Source organism: Pygocentrus nattereri, chromosome 16, assembly GCF_015220715.1.
Source record: "Pygocentrus nattereri isolate fPygNat1 chromosome 16, fPygNat1.pri, whole genome shotgun sequence".
In the NCBI taxonomy this organism is placed as follows: Eukaryota; Metazoa; Chordata; class Actinopteri; order Characiformes; family Serrasalmidae; genus Pygocentrus; species Pygocentrus nattereri.
In genome coordinates, this window is record NC_051226.1 from 9,355,622 (window position 1) to 9,373,187 (window position 17,566).

The window sequence follows — 17,566 nt, forward strand, 5'->3', positions numbered from 1 at the left end:
CAGAGCACTGTTGGCAGGATATTTTTGGTTGGCGTCTCTCAGTCCAGAAGAAACACTGAGCTGTTTAAAAACCCCAGTAACACTACTGTGTCTGACCCAACACAAACTCTGTCACTAACATGTCAATATCACTGCAGTGCTCAGAATGATCCACCACCCAAATAATACGTGTTCAATGGGAAAGAGGGGCTAACAAAGCATGGATGACCGTCTGTCATTGTAGGCCTACAAAGTGCATCTATGTAATAAGTCGACCTCATGAAAAGGACAATGGGCCTCATTCATCAACCGTTCTTAAGAAGCATTTTCCCCACATATGCAGGTTTTAACAAAGACTCTGACATTCAGTGTTTTCTAATTTGGGATTAGATCTTGGGTAAGAACAGTGTCTACATATCCTCAAGAGCACAAAGGTGCGAACAATTCTAGAAAAAGGAAGATATTGGTGAATGAGGCCCAACGAGTGCAGACATAATGAGCGGCCATAAAACCCATTTCTTACTGATAGAGAGGCCCACTGAAGAAAAACAAATATGCATCCATCATGCAAACATTAGAACCTTCTGTCAAATGTTATAAGCCAACTCAAATCTTTTCTTTAAACACATTCTGCTATGAACCATAAAAACGAACAAGTCTTCATCACGTAGCTCAGCAATGCAGGCAGCCAATTTAGACAACAGGTGTTGTGCTGAAATTTGACTGCATATATGCAGGTCTGTGGAAACTACAGATTGCAATTACAATTTCCATTGTTTCTTTTTATAAATAACAATTAATCTTGAATTTTCCAACAATTCATGTGCCAACATGAAAACAAAGGATGTTTGGTCACCCTAATCTAGCATCCATACACCTGTTTGACACACATGCATATGAAAGGAGATGGATTCTGCAGAGGACTTGACATTTGGCACAGCATCATTGTCTAACATGGCCAACTGCTTTTGACTACATGGTAAAGTTTCGTTCATTTTTATGGTTCATACTGAGGCCTAAAATGCTGATAACTCTGTGTGGCCTTAACAAAGACCTGATTATGGTTTAAGCAGGTTGACAGAAGTTTTAGGGATATTTTGTAGAAATTATTTGAGGGACTATTGACTTGTAGTGTTAGCAACATTGGCTTTGTATCAAAATTGGACATTAAACATGTTTTGGCTGATTGACTATCAGGGCTAAGTGGAAAATTGTGCAAATGAGTTTTATCACTGAACCACACCTTTAACAGAGAATTGCAGTGGAAATGGTAATATGATACGATTGTAATGCCTTCTCTTGTCTAACACAAACATCTTTTTAATACATTATCAGAGTGCTCTTTATGCCTTGGATGGGTGGATGATGCTTTTAAATACTTAACCAGCCATGCTCTGCTCTTCCTAGTACCCATTCATGAAAGCTCTGAGGTCTGAACTGAAAGTGAACCCACACAGTCGTGCTGGGATAAATAAAATCTGCTTTAATGGCTCCTCTCACATTTGTCCCCACACTTTCACCACCCCCTCCAAGTGAGCTGTATTTCATTGTCTTATAGTGCTGCTCAAAACCTGAATAAATGCTGAGGCACAGAAGTTTGGCCAGCTTCCACCCTGAAACACTATGTATCAGAAAAAGGAAAATCTCAAATCTACAAAGCAAGGCCCATCATATTTACAAACCAGACACATTTCCAGCCAGGCTTTCTGGGAATGTATCCTTTAAGAAAAGAGAAAATAACATTTGAAAACAACTCAAAGCTAATCCTCGAACGTGAGCAAACTTCTTTTCATTCGGATTATTCATAGCAGGCTTAAAGGAGGCAGAGATTTGAAAACATTACACGTTGACTAATAATTCTTTCTGAGTACCAGATCAAACAATGAGCCGGAAACTGAAGTGCCAGCAGACTGGAGGCTCTAATGTGATGGATCTGATGGCGATGACCTCACTGGTGAGCTGGTGCAGGTGCAGTGGAGCAGTAAATCACATGCAGAGAAGCCTAGGCAGGAATGATCCTCATGGTTTATGTTCTTCTCGTTCTTGTGGACCTCGGAGACGTGATTACTAGTTCTAGTCATTTTCCTTCTTCTCAGCCATAGAGTCATAGTAGCTATAAAAACAGCATCCTAATTATTAGCAGAAATTCTGAACTATGCTGAAAGTATGAAAGCTTCTCCTACACTGCAGAAAACAATACCTTGCCAAGTGAAAGCATTTTTCAATACACTGTTCAAAAAATTTGCATCATTATTATACATATTACATCAATGTGTTGCTGAATCAATAACTTTACTGGACAAGGCAAAAAATGTTTTTAACTTTTACTAGAAGTTAGTGTAAATTTATTTTATGTCAAGCAATTCTGAAGCATTTCTATTGGGCATAGAATCATAGAATGTGCACACACTGTAAAAGGCAGCTGCAGTGCTTAAAAGATGCTGTAAGCATACTATTTTATTAAATTAGGGTGGTTGTATTGAGTCAAATGATTATACTACATTGGTAGATATTTTCCCTTCTTTTAAGCAATATTTCTTACCACAAGCAATATTATCTGCCAACTTTACATATCATTTCTCTTGATAAAATTCCTTCAAATAAGTAAAACTGACAAAACTCAAGTTAAATACTCTTATAACAGTTTTACAAAAATATTATAATGAGAAATTGCCAGGATGCATCTGTTACACTTACTATAATACTTATCTTTACAGTTGGCACAAAAAAAAACAAGGCCAATTTCTCAGCGCAGTCTACCTGGGAGGCTCATTTACCGTCAAGCTTTGGCCCTGTCACAGGCCTGAGCCACAAATTGCCACAGTGTCACCGCAGTGCCATTCCAGCAGCCGTTTCTCCATGTGCTGCTCCTGACAGAACAGACAAACAGATGCACAGCCCTGAGGGGCCATCAGCACTCTGAGACACAGAAAGACAAGGCACAGCATCCAGGCAGGCTGGAGGAGAGAGGTGACCTTCCAAAGTAGCAAAGCCAACAGAGCAATTGAGTTGTAGCTAGGGATATGTACACCAGCCATCAAAAGTGTACGGTCACCCAGATAAGTTTTTGAATACAAATGAGCATGTTTCCTTAATCGGCTTGCATATTCAAGACCAAGGTTTCTTTTAAGGAAAACAATACCACAAGCGTAAATATTTTTGACAACATTGGTGACCGTGCCAAATTAGTATGCTCCGTTAACCAATCGAGATGCCAGTATTTGAGAACTGAAATCACTATTCCAGCATTCGCCATGTTCCATCACAGGAAGATGGAGGAGACATAGATTTACAGGCTTCAGTCAGAGAGACATTTGACAGTACAGTAAAATGTGGCAGGTTTGCTCATATTTGCAAGTGTATTAGTGATTCATTGTCTGAATTAATAATGTCTCATTGCCAATGACATACATTGTTAAAGGAGCATTCTAATTTCTGAATAATTCCGTCTTTGAGACATAAACTGATTCAGTCAGAGTGGTGTGTTGTGAAATGATTAATTGTAGAGAAACTTATTGACCAATTTCTTTACAGTGGTGGTGAAACGAACCATGGGGTCACGATGTCTACAACACAAATACAGGCATTATATTTACTATCCAGTTGACCTAGGTGTTTCTCTTGAGGTTTTACATGTAATACTGATGATAGTAAAAGAGCTTAAAAAATAAGTTCTTTGGGAACTATTTGCCTCATAACGCCCTGCATGTATCCCTCCACCATTAATGGATTAAAATTAAGGGATTAACGAGACGTTTTAGGCCAAAACTTTATCACAAATCTATCGTACAACATTTCATGTAACAACTTTCTGTGATGGAGCTTTTAGATGAGGACATATAGTTCCATTGACCACCACTGTGAACAATTCTGACACGATACAATTTCTCTAAAAAGGAGCATTTCACACCAGACCACGCTGAATGACTTTGTTTACATCTTAATCATTAAGTAATGTGAAACTTAAAAAAAAAAAAAAAAAGAAGTTTCCCTTTAATTCTGTGCAACACCAGTGATTTCACCTAAAAAGTAAGTCTATAGCCCAGGATTAAATTCTACCTTCTTTTTTCAGGCACTTTTTTTTATTCTAGTCATTCGATTATCCATTCATTAACCCTTACAAGTATCAACATCAACATTAGTCAGAATACACAGCATAATGTCAAAATCAACATAATTTATACCCGTGTTGTTATGTCAGCACTAAAGCCTTTCAGATATTTAAACCATATTTGAGGCAAATGATTTGCGATATGTGCTTTTTACAAGTTTGGAAAAGTTTTCATCATAACAAGGAAGACCACTTTGACAACTGTGAAACTGAGCACTGCAAAAATACCCAAAGTATCTTAATAAAGTGAACAGAAAAACAGCTAGAAAATGCTACTAACTTTCAAAAGGCAGAAAACTTTTGCTGGATGGTGAAAGCAGTGAGATCTAAACAGCTTTACACAGACAGTACTATAACAAAACATATACTGACAAGCCAAAGCAACTTGGAAATATGTACTTGGTGCACTTAAAGGCTACTGTCTTATTACCTCACCTCAGTCTTCTCCAGAGTGGCCAGAGAACACACTTCATGTCATCTCATGTACAAGCCCTTCATATATGAATGGGTAACACAATATTCATCTTGGCAATTTCATTAGATAAGTGCCCTGCCTCCCAATGCCTCAGAGAACTAAATCTTAAATATAGCAGTTTGCATAAGCAGTTTTGTTCAGCCCAAGTAGCAGAGTAAGCAGCAGTGATTGAAGCCCGTATAGTTTCCATTAGGCAACATGCCCACTGACTTTCGGCAGACATTCATCTCCATAATTAGCGTTGGGTTCACATGGCTCCTGGCTTATGTTATTAAGGCAGGTCGGGCAAACATCAGTCCTCCATCTTCCTGTACACAATATGAGGTCTATGCTGTAAGGTACACATTTCAGAGAGTCTTTCACATATTGCAACATCCAAACAATTATTTTTGAAATACAAATCCCATCCCCTGAGGGCATGCTTACTGTTCACTTAGATACTGATGATAAGAACAGAAGTCACCAACATATCACCTTTTTAAAAGCATTTTAAAACAACAATACACAAACAAGTACAATTTATTAGAAATTAGTGTTACATACAGATTGCCAAATGTTAGTAGATTATCCCTTCCCGAGCAACAAGACTGGCTCTTACTTGGTTTCATCAGTGTGCATCTTTCTTCAATTTTTGTGCTTCAAAACTAAAGTGCTGTGCAAAAAGATCTGAGATCACTTTTCATTTATTTTATTTTCAGTCAAAATGGCAATTAAGAGATATTTCTGATGAGATAAAAAAGTAACCCACTTGCATAAGTAAATGAAAAGTGACAGAAAAATGGGGGAAAACAGTTTGGGACTCCATTTATTGGACTCCTAACAACCATGCAAGACCCAGCAGACCACAAAACTGTCCTCATGAGATCAGCAGTACTGAAAGCCTTTTTTGAGAAGAGTAAAATGAAGCTCCACTCTTGCTTCAGATCTGAACAAATCCATAGGTGTCAAGAAACACTTACTAAGAAAAAGAAAGACTGAAGTAGAAAATCCAAGTCCAGACCTCAACATCACTGAATGTGTTTGGAACTGCTTGGACGTTGTAAAGAAAAAAAAAAAAAAATGCAACTAACTTCTAAGACCTTGGAGATATGAAAAAAAAAAAAATCCTGCAGATTTCTCTGAAAAGCAAGCCTCCTTAAAAGAATGGAAGCTGTGATAAAGTTAAAGGATAGACAATAAAAATACTGAAAACTTCACGTTGTGTAGTTTCACGTTTAATTTATATTTTCTGCTTTTTTCCACAGATGCAGAAAACGAATAACTTGTACTTACTGGTGGGTTTGACTGAGAATGAAATAAATAAAGGTTAGTCTCTGACTTTTGCACAGTACTGTAGAGCAGAATCAACACATACACACAGCTCTGCAATGAGTATTTGCAAGTAAGGTCATAGACTTTTTTCCAGAATTTTTTTTAACTTGATGAAACACAACTGCATAATGCTAGTGGAACACTTATTGTAATGGTGGGATTGTTTCAGATATGTCATACCAGCCATGAAAGGAATTACTGCAGCGCATCATCTTCTCCAAACCCAGTCTTCAGTCAGTACAGTTAAGTCAGTGGTGTAAATGCATTTAAACATACAAAATTTAGACAAATTGTGTATGAGAAACAGAACATACCAAATACCCAATATGTGTAAAGTGTATGCACGTGTCAAGCACAATAAGCATTACAGATAATATGATTAGACTGTTAGCGTATTTGGACTCATTGACAGGAGCATGAGGGGAATCCTACCTCAGCTTACTATAATGGCTAGTTGTATTAAGAATAGAAATGGTTAAGGCACTGTGTGTCACATACAGTACCGCCAACAAAAACCTAAACAATAAAAAAAAACAAACAACAACAAAGTAATATTGCATTGATAAGCTTGCTTTTTCTGAGTATGTGTGTTCTTGTGTGGTATGCACATAGTTGCACGAGGTAAGTGCAGAGTCATTTTTACATCATTTCACATTAAACAAATACTTTGTTCCAGGTAGTTTGTGCTGAATATCCAGCAAGCTACTGCTCAGTGCAGATCAAACTGCTTTTCATCTGAAAGTGATGTCAACAATTCTGTAGTCACACTACAGGCCTTATGACCTGTTGTAACTGAAATCTTAACATTTACAAAGTGACTCAAGCCGGTGCTCTCAGACTTGGTTTGTATCTGCGCATTCACCATCAGATATGTATACTGGACCAGTTGAAACAAACAAACAAAGAAACAAACAAAAAAACTAAATATTCTAAAAAAGTCCTGGCTGTGTAAGCAGCTTCTGATGCTCATATATAAAGGATTTGTCTCCAGTACAAAAAGTGCTAAGCTACCTGCTCCTATGAAGTGTGGAGCAAAATAGCAGATTGTCTAACTTACTTCTACCTCCCCTAGATTGATCTTTCATCAGTGCTTCAAGATTAAGACATTTTGGCAAGCATCTGTAGATCTGATAGTTGCATAGTGAAGGTACAGGGATCTGTTGAAATGCTCTGCTGAAGAGGATCACCACAGTAAATTATTTGAACCCCCCCACTTACATAATGTTTGGAGACTAGATGATGCAAGGTAGATGTTCCCAAATAAAACAAAATCTTTCCCATGTCTGACTGCCAGTGCAGTTTTAACCAAACATCCCAATTAAGAAGAGAGAGCAAGGGAGGCTAGAAAAAGAGGACTGATTCTCAAGGCAGGACTCATGGGTAGAACACCAAATTGTGTCTTTAGGACAGCTGTTTTTTGGAATGTCAGAGTTGGTACACGTCGGCCCAGGGTCACTCAGACAGCGTCGAGTGAGAGGTCATGAGTTTGGGCTGAGGGTTCACTGTCCACGCACCTTTCTGGCTCGTGTGGTGGTCGAGTCTTGAGGGCTTGGGGTGTGGAGCAGCTGGGGGGAGGATACAGGCCCCATATTTTCTGGGTTGAGGAGGAGATGCTGTTTCTGAGCTCTCTCTGGCTCTTCATCCTGAAAATCAGAACGATACAACTTCCACTGTTACCCCCTCTTTTAGAAGACTATTGCCAGGATCTTTCCATGGCTTATATACAAGACGTCTGTTGCTCACGGAAGGCTTCTGCTGACATTTTTAACATTAGAGTGAAGTGAATGATAGAACTCCTAACAAACTAACATTAAAAGCTAAAAAAGAGACACAATCAATCAAACTACTCATCTGCAAATGGGGCATTAGCAGCTGAAAACATGCAATGACAGCTGCAGAAAGAATACACTACACAACACTATACATTAAATCGCAGTAGCTCAGTAGCACTTTATATTTTATCAATAACTAAAACCACATCATCATTATAAACACTACAGACTCACTGTGGAGGGGAAAAAAGTCTGTATTTTGATATCTGCAGACTGATTCCAATGTAAAGAGTACTTGTGGGTGGAACTCACAGTATCAGCAGTGAGCTCCTCCTCTGTGTGTTCACTGCAGTGAGTCGGCAGCTCCATGTCTGACAGAGCACTCTCCACAAGCTCCTCCTCATAATCTGTGTGATAGTCTGACTCCTCTGAGAGAGGGAACGAGAAAGAGGGAGAGAGAAAGTGTGAGCACAGAGAAAGGAACAAAGTGAAAAGCAAAAAAGACAGAGAAAGAGGGGGAGAGAGAAAGAGAGAGAGGAAGAGAGGGGGAGAGAGAGAGAGAAGGGAAATGACAGAGACAGAAAGAAAAGGGAGAGAGAATGAGACAGAAAAGGAGGCAGAGAGACAGAGAGTGTGAGAGACAAATATGGAGAAAGCAAGAGTGAGAATGCGACAGAGAGAGACAAAGAGTAAGACAGGGGTAAACATAAACAAGAAGAGAGCCAAACCATTAGTCTAATGATGTTAGTATAATGATTTGGGTTTGTACACAAATCACAGTTAACCAAATTACTTCCTCCACTCAGAGGAGATCAATTTGACGAGCTTTTTAGTACCCTAGGGAAGACATGCCAAAATCCCTAAAAATGCCTGCCAAAAACCCCAGGAGAGCTCGAATAAATATCCGGGTACTTGGATGCTCTCCTACACCTTCTCTCAATCTTTTCTCTCTCACTCACCATCCACAAGAGCTTGTTTGACAGGTTCAATACGGGAGACAATCTCTGCCAGATCAGTGAAGGAGGCGTTTGGACAAGTCACCATCTAAAAGACAAAAACACAGAAATTATGAGCCAAACTCTCACTCAGCCTCTGAAGCAGCTCAAACAGCTGCTGGCTCTGGAATAGTGTGGCTCTGGTAGTAGGCTTACATTGTTTCTGTGGGTGTTGTGGAACTCCTCCTGATGCCTGTCCTTCAGCATTTTCTCCACCACTCCACTCCTGATCCACACATCAAACACAGTCTTACCATGCTGGTAACCCACCTCCTACCAACACATCAAGGATAGTATTATTTAACAGACCACACAGAATGAACTCAGCTTACACAACAATTCGATCTGGATTATTTAGGAAACAATTGAATGCACAATGAAATGGGAAATTTCACCTTAATTAGGTTTCATTCGCTTATTTGGCACCATTCAATATTAGTGTGTATTTAAAAACATAATGAAAACACAGTGACTGGAAGAACTTTTGCACCATAGTGAATATAGGCCATGAAAACAGTACATAAAACCTTTCTACAGATTTTTCTGTTTAGAAATAGCCTGAGAATTTTGTTTGTACCAAAAAAATAAGTTTATACTTTAGCAAATTATTAAAATCGATAACATCCAAAATGAACACAGCAGAATCAAATACAATGCATATTTACACCCAAATCTACTGCACTAGGTAATACTGTAAGTCTTACATGTCAAAGGTGGTGGGTTAAAGTGAGAAAAAGAAAATTTGTTGGTGTGTGTGTTTGTAGGACAAAGAAAATAATAAGGGTCAGCTAGAAAGCCACTCACAGCAATCTCATCGAACTTGCCAAACTCCAGAGTGCGGTATCTGTTGATGGGGGGTCTGATGTATTCACAGTAATCACTGTTCTTAACGGACTCCAATTGCCGCACACAGCACACGTAAGCCAGCCGAGTCTGAATCTCAGCCATGTTCAACACCTAAACACAAAACTTGTTCAATACAAGGCTTGCAAAGTCACTTCATGCTTTTTATTTTACACATGGCCAAAATCCAATTTCCTTTACTTTGACTTTCTCTGCCAGAGGGTTGAGACGTTTCCATAGCAGCCACCATCCGGACAGGGCATCTCCATAGTTAGTGAGATTGGTCTCGTCCTGGCTGCCCACATCAATGGCAATCACAACCTTAGCTCCCATAGACCGTGCCACATCCGCTAAAAGACAGAGAAAATCGATGAGCTGCATAACACCAAGGACAGACTACTGCAGAGGACATCGTTCATAGGTCCAAATTAAATAAAGACTCCTAACTCATAAAATTCTAAAAAGTGAGTGACACATCAAAACATGAGGCAGAAATACATTTGTAATGTCTTAATACAATTACACGCAAAGCTTCTATTTGTATAGGGACATTTTGTTGCCCATTTTCAACAATGAATTTAAATACTGAGCTGAATAAGAATTGCATATGCCTAATAATATGCTTAATAGAATGTTTTATGATTATGCAATGTAGTTGTAAAATTGTATGGCCAGCAGTAAAAGTACAGACCAGGCAGGTTATTGATGTAGCCTCCATCCATGAGGAGATGTCCATCTTTGGGATCACAGAGAGGTGGAAGGTAACCAGACAGAGACATGCTGGCACGCACATACCTCCACAGAGAGCCTGAGGGAGACACAGAGAGAGGGAGAGAAATCAAATTAAGTTTGCTTACTGAACACACATTAAGCATGTACAGAAAAAAAGCAGCAGAAGTGTAGAAGGTCAGCCAACCATCAGTGTGCACTCTCATGGCTGAAGCAGTGATGTCAGTGGTGATGTTAAAATAAGGGATCCACAGATCCTGCAGAGAAAGAAAAAAAAGTGGTAAAACATCATTAACCATGTTTCTTTGCACACCTTTGTGAGGTTAGCTTGTCTCCTACCTCAATTTGCTTATTCTGGAAGACAGCATTGATACTGGAATTGAAGGCTGCTCCAGAGAACATAGAGGTGGTGGGGTATGTCAGATCTAGAATCTTCTTAAATACTGACGTCATCTCCTTCAGAAGTTGGAAAGAAAAGACAGTTAAAGTGGAAATAGCTGTTTATATAACCAAAACAGTCAAAATGGTGCTGGCTCAGTCAGCACTGGTTCATATCTGAATAATTTAAGACAGTGGTTCGCAATCCTGCTCCTAGTGTACCACTGCCCTGAGTAGTTTAGTATTCTCCTTATCTGACATAGCAAGTTCATCTAAGGAAAGGATTATTAATTATTAGTTTCACATGGCCAGATGTGATATCATAATGAGGCGGCAACTAGGACCAACATCTCATGAAGGCTGAACTTAAAGTGGGGGGGTGATGGTGTACTCATCAATACTGCCCAATTGACAACAAGCCTATCATCAGCCCATGGATTTAACGCAAGTTAGCAAGGCTAAAAATCCCTTCAACAAAGAAGTCCAATTAAACATGCAGAGGTGTGTTGCATGTGTGGAGAACACATTACATGTGGTAAAAACAAACTTTAGTGTAAAATATACATTTAATATAATTCTAGGTGACACTTAATTTTGATGGGTCTTTTTAGAGAAACAAACACTCAACAGACTCTCAATAACCTAATTCTATTACAAGAGAAAAACAGACAACACTTCAGCTTTAGAGAACATCAAATACCAGAGTTACTGTTTTCAACAGTATTTAAAGTGAATTCATGGAACTAATTTTATACCTCTATGAAACTTAATTAAATGGTGTTCCTGAATTTTAAAGAATAAAATGTTAGCTAATGATAGCTGTACACTTGTTTTGCTTGTGTTATAGAATGCTAAAAGAGCACAGACTAGAGGAACTTGGGAATGTACCCTTGTTAATGGCAGATTTGCTGCATTCCAGCACCAAAATGTAGCAGTTTGTCCCCAGAGATGTATTGTCACAATAAGATCAATAAATTAGCTGAAGAATTTAATCATGGGTGCTAGAGGAGGAAAATCTCCTTAGTCATTTGCTAAATGGAACTAAACAAATACAGCATAAAAGAAAGGACAACATAAGTTTTTTTTTTATGTCTTCAGCATCTGAGACATTTAGCAAGATTTGTGGGTGATTATGATCATCTTCAGAGTGGAAAGTGATTGGAAGTAGATGTTATCAGATTTCAGACCATTCAATTCCAAATGTAAAAGCTCCCTTTACTCAAGGCATTGGGTATCAACACATGGTAGGGGTACTCCAGTGTGAAAGTAGGTACAGACTCACCATAGCCCACTCCCTGGCTCGGATCCTCATCCTGCTGTAGCTGCGTTCTTCAGCATATAGGGCTCCCATCATGGCACCGATAGAGGTACCCCCCACCAGGTCCACAGGGATTCCTGCCTCAGTGAGCGCTCTGAGGATTCCCACCTGAGAACAACCCCTGAGACAGAAATGACAGGGAGTGCAGCACAGAGGCAATAAAGAAGAGTACAGCATATTTTAGTGTGCATTATTTCATACTGCTTCACTATACTCCGTCACAAAAAATGACCATCTTTAACAACATATTTTGAGGATACAACACAGGATTCACATATTAAGTTCAGTGAAACAAACTGGCCAAATGATTTTTCATCAACAGTGTAGATAACAATGTCTCTGACCTTGACCCTGTCTTATAGATTTAGAACTAGTGTATTGATTCATCTTTAAAATGTACTCGTCCAAGCTTTGGAGTATGAGGGGAATAATGTTTACACTGTGCAAAGCGAACTACAAGGTGGTCTCACAGGAGAAAGGAGGAAGAGAATAGCAAACCAACCTTTACGCACCTCCTGCACAATGCAGAGAGACAGGATAGACAAACAAAGAGATCATCAGAGCTGTAAATTATGGAGAGAGATGTAGAACAAGATGAAGGGAAAGAGGAAGACAGAGAAAGACAGACAAGAAAAAGAGCAGAGAGAGAGAGCGCTAGAGAGGTCTAAACTGAAAAGACCAAACTGAAACTGAACTGGAGATTTGAAAGAACATAGAACTTAAATATAGAGAAAGGAAATGTATGAACAGAAAAGGAAGAGGTACATCAAGAGCATTTGAAAAAAAAACTGCTCTTTTTTTTCTAAATACATTAGAAACCATTTTAAATCCAACTCCAATAAATTAAACAATAGAGGTGTCGAAGATCGATAAAATATATTATTGTGATATTTTGAGTGAAGTAACATGGAGGCCCAACTATTGACATTTGATTAGATAAACAGTAACATTTCTCTGTATATTATGTGCATTACTAGGGTTATACCAAAATTCATCAGCAACACTCCTAATGCTACACTGCAAATCACCCTGAACAAGAGAATCTGCTAAATACACTATATGTCCAAAGGTTTGCAGGCACCTGCTCATCCCAAATTTCCTTTGAGATCAATCTAGAGTTTGTTCCCCCTTCTGCAGTAACTGCCTCGACTCTTCAACTCGTCTTTATCCTAGATGTTGGAATATTGCTGTGGTATAATAATTTGATTCCATTCAGGCACAAGAGCATTAGTGAGAGGTCAGCTACTGATGTTAGATGATTAGTTCTACTATGGATGACTAATGCTCCAGAGAATACAAATCTATTGCTCCACAGCCCAGAGCTGAGGAGCTTTACATCCTTCAAGCCGACGCTCAGCTTTGGCCATGGTGACCCCACATGCAGCTGCTCTAGAGCAGCATGTTTTATTGACAATGCTTTTTTAATACCTGTGTCAGCACCTTAAAGAAGTTGAATTGACTAATTAGGAGGTGTGTCAATACTTTTGGACATACAGTATATGTAAATGTGAGGGGTCAGCTACTGATGTTAGATGATTAGTTCTGGATGACTAATGCTCCAGGGAATACAAATCTATTGCTCCACGGCCCAGTGCTGGGGAGCTTTACACCCTTCCATCCGACGCTCAGCTTTGGGCATGGTGACCCCATGTGCAGCTGCTCTAGAGCATCATGTTTTATTGACAATGTTTTTTGAATGCCTGTGTCAGCACCTTAAAGTAGTTGAATTGACTAATTAGGAGGTGTGTGTGGATACTTTTGGACATACAATGTATGTAAATGTAGGGTCAACACTTTTTGCAATGTTTGCAATTTTTGTACTTCAAAATAATATCATATAGGGGGGTCTCCACTAACCCCTTTTAATCAACAATACCTCTACTTATTCACTTAGTTGTCTTTAGTCTTTATAATTCGTATTTAAAATAGTGGGTACCTGGCCCCTCCTCCTCCCAGCACCAAAGCAATGGCGTTGCCTGTCAGTACTCGTGCCAACCGGGAGAAGTCTGAGTGGCGGTCTGCTTGCTTTTGGAACACCCGCTGGTACATCTCTCTCTATGAAGAATGAACACGGAGCACTGTGACTGATGTGTAGTAATCTTCGGCGTGCTGTTAATAATTAAAACACTGAAGTAGAGCATTGCTTTGACTTTTGGGATGCTGCATGAGGCCTTTCATGAGTGACGCTGCTAATGTTCCTAGTACTGCAAGGCTCTAGGAAACCGATTCCTGGCATAGAAATGTCTTAGTAGCCAAATACTCTTCAACCAATTCTAATAATGACTGACAGAGCTGTGAAAGTCAGGGAGGAATTTAAGCTAATCCTTCTGAAATTTGCAACTTGACATTAAGCAGCTGCAAATATATACTAGTGTGTATGAATGTGTGTGTGTGTGTGTGTGTGTGTGTGTGTGTGTGTGTGTGTGTGTGTGTGTGTGTGTGAGAGACTTTTCAGGACCAGAAAAATGGACACAGACACCGACATATATAATTCAAATGGGACAAATGCATGACCCCAAAATCTCAAAATATAAAAGTGATATTTTCACGCGTGTTACCAGTTTGGGAAGGCTCCTTTTGGAGAAGACCCTGCGGGGGCAGGACAGGTGCAAGTGTCTAGGGACCCAGCTGCGCATGTTGAGCCATTCCGCTGTTCCTGAGGGTGGAGGACCGTCCTCACGGTGCAGCAACACCAGCTGCTTCTGAGCCCTCACAGCACTGCCCTCCAGCATCCGCTCCAGCTGGAATGAGAGACAGGAATGTGTCAGGTATTACATTGAGGGCTTCTGGATGACAGGGCTTTCATCATGGATCAGAGAGGCTGTATTTAGTGTTGAGGCCAGGGCTGAGAAGCTCCAGCACAGTCCCACACAGTCTGGTGATTTGCTCTAACACACCTACCTGGTAATTAACTGTTGAGTTTAATTGGGTGTGTTTGAGCAAATGAGCTGAGCAGCCCTAATCTCCTCTGTGCTGTTGAGGCTAAACTGAATTTAAAAACATATACCGAAGCAACAAAGCGGACTGTGGATAAAAAAGGCCTACACATTTTGTGGCAGAAAGCAGAGGCCAGCCTCTTCCTGAAGGTTATTTAATGTCTGTGTCTAAATATTGATTTGCTCTCCAGGGCTGTCTGCTCTTCCTTTCCGAGGACACAGACTTTCCCTCTCCAAATCACTTCTCCATGGACATAATTACTTCCACAACGACAGGCCCATTTCACCACGTCTCAGATTCAACTCCCATATTCACACAGCACTGCTTTAGCCCTCAAGTCAGTTAAACCCAGCAGCAAACACACAATCAATGGGGGCTGCTGTTCCATGCACACCTCTAATCCCACTTCAAACAGACAGCTTGGGCTGCCAGTGCCTGGGTACCTGGAACAAACCACACCAGAGTAAGCAGCCCTTATGGAGGCTGTTTATATCTGCTGTGTAGACTGCAATGTTTTTATTTTACATGGCTTGTTTGCTTTAGTGTTTCAATTATAAACATCTGCTCATTTGGATTTATTAAATGCAGTGTTTTACAGCACATTGATGAGTTAACAGAAAACTAAGAAATGAGCTCAGATTTTTGGTTAGAAATGGAGCCTGTTTTTTTCTTTCCATACAAAAAAAAATGGTAAAATAAAAGAGCTCAAACACCTATCCTGGATAATGCTGGATTATAGTCACACAATCTATAAGGAGCTTCTTCAATACTCAAAACAATGGATATCATAGTGCTTTATGCCTTATAACCTCTGACAGATTTCAAACTTATCACCTAAACACCATGAATTTGTTTTTATTTAAAAGGCTTTATTGCAACAGAAACCACCCAGCTTTATAAATCTAGAGCCAAGTGGAACCAAATGGGCTTGACATCTTCTAAACGCACCATTTTCCTCAACAAATTCAGGTAGGGAGCTTTTACCTGCAATAGTGCTTTAAAATGGCATTTAGCTAGGTACTTAAATTTACTTTTAACCAACTACTGTTAAACAGGTAATTCACTGAGAACCTGTATGACAGTTTATTTGAACTACTTCAGTATAGGGGTCAATTACACATATTCTTCAGTCTATTATTTTCCTAATTCATAATTAAATACTACATATCACATTATTCTACAATACCTTCTTCAAGTGAATATACTGCATGAAAATACTTCATTATTTTGCACTTGAGGCATTTGAGCTTCTAAAGTCTTGAAAGATTTAGGTTTTAAAGCTTTAAAATCACAAGAGGATAAAAAAAAAAAATGGGACAACTTCACACGTATTCAATTCATTGAAAATGTTGCCTATACATTCTTTAAAATCTCAAGCAGCACAACCAAAAACTTTTAGTCCGTCATGCTTTTGGGAAGAATGGGCAGGGAATTTCTCTATGAAGTGACCTTCATGGTGCAATGCAAGGCAAGCAGTCCTTTCATAAATACTAAAAAAAAAGTCATTTTTAAAGTAATTTAAAGTCATTTCAGACTGGTTCCGTTGTGGTGTGACACCAGGAAAACACTGATTGTGTGTTATTGTTATTATAATAATACTTGGGAAAAATAACTTTAAATTTGAGTGCAAGGATGAATTTTTTTATGAATGTCTACTTGCACTACCTGACATTCTCTGTGTAATACACTTTACGATTCAACTCCTTGAGACCACCGGTGGTTTCACAACACACGTGGTCATATCCTTCATAACTTTCATATTTCATAATCTACATTCAAAAGGTGGGTGTCGTATGAGGCTATAACTGTCTTCTTTCCAGTCAAATAGATGGGTAATGTCATTTTAAACCCTTATAATAAAAGAAGCTGAACTCGCAATTTTTTTTTAAATCTACTGAAAACCGACCCATTTTTCCACAAATCCAGGCTGTAATTTATAAACAGATGGCGTGTATTCAGCAATAATTTTTATAAAATAATACAAAGCGTCTAAGATTTTTGGCTTTCTGCAGTAAATTATAAGTATATATCAATATGTGTATGATCATAAAACTTGTTCTGTTAATTTGAGGGAAGATTTTACAAAAAAAAATCTATAATTTTTTTTAAATTTATTTCATGCAGTGATATAAATATAATAATTTGCCTTATGACTTGGTCATGTAAATTCCGATGGAAAAAACTAAATATACCCTGAAGAGTAAGATTTTAAAAATGAATCATTATAACTCTATAAAATCTACAAAATAAATATGAACAAACTGATTAGATTCTTGCAGTTACAGATGCAAATCATATCGTTTTAATTTTTTATCATTTTGTAAAAAATTGTGTCAGAGACCCATAATCTTGTTTTGTGTATTCTGTATCTACATTGTGTTAAATTTGCCATTATTGCTGTTTTGGGCCAGTGCTATATTCCCTTATATCTGAGGCAGAGTGATTATATGGTGTACCTCGCCCACTGCTGGGTCCTGCTCCCCCAGTCCCACGATTATGATACAGTCAGCCTGGCGGATGCAACGCTGTGTCCAGGGTGTGAGTGTGCTGTCAGTCTGGTACAAAACAATGCGGTGGATGTCCTCCTGCTGGCCCAGCCAACTCGACAACCTATACTCATGTACACTGAGGGAGGAAGGGCTGGGTGAGTCTCAAACATTTACACTGTTGAATACTGGAATGACAGGTAAGGATGGCTCAGTGAAAGCATGTTAAATC

At 39.1% G+C, this 17,566-nt stretch overlaps 1 protein-coding gene across 2 annotated transcripts in view; it reads right to left on the reverse strand.

Moving 5' to 3' along the window:
- Positions 1-3,982: 3,982 nt before the first annotated feature.
- Positions 3,983-17,566, reverse strand: part of pnpla7a (patatin-like phospholipase domain containing 7a) — a 32,189-nt gene continuing 18,605 nt past the window's right edge. Inside the window, exons 24-37 of one of the 2 annotated variants that reach the window (XM_017714497.2) lie at positions 17,305-17,473; positions 14,470-14,652; positions 13,848-13,966; positions 11,876-12,032; positions 10,555-10,671; positions 10,403-10,472; positions 10,178-10,294; positions 9,688-9,836; positions 9,448-9,600; positions 8,800-8,916; positions 8,608-8,692; positions 7,961-8,076; positions 7,391-7,519; positions 3,985-4,873 (exon numbers count right to left, since the gene is read on the reverse strand). In XM_017714497.2, the coding sequence (XP_017569986.1) occupies positions 4,829-4,873; positions 7,391-7,519; positions 7,961-8,076; positions 8,608-8,692; positions 8,800-8,916; positions 9,448-9,600; positions 9,688-9,836; positions 10,178-10,294; positions 10,403-10,472; positions 10,555-10,671; positions 11,876-12,032; positions 13,848-13,966; positions 14,470-14,652; positions 17,305-17,473 (1,726 nt within the window). In that variant the 3' untranslated portion in view covers positions 3,985-4,828. Of the gene's footprint in view, positions 4,874-7,390; positions 7,520-7,960; positions 8,077-8,607; positions 8,693-8,799; positions 8,917-9,447; positions 9,601-9,687; positions 9,837-10,177; positions 10,473-10,554; positions 10,672-11,875; positions 12,033-13,847; positions 13,967-14,469; positions 14,653-17,304; positions 17,474-17,566 lie in introns of both variants that reach the window. The other variant, XM_037546033.1, reaches the window with a different exon arrangement.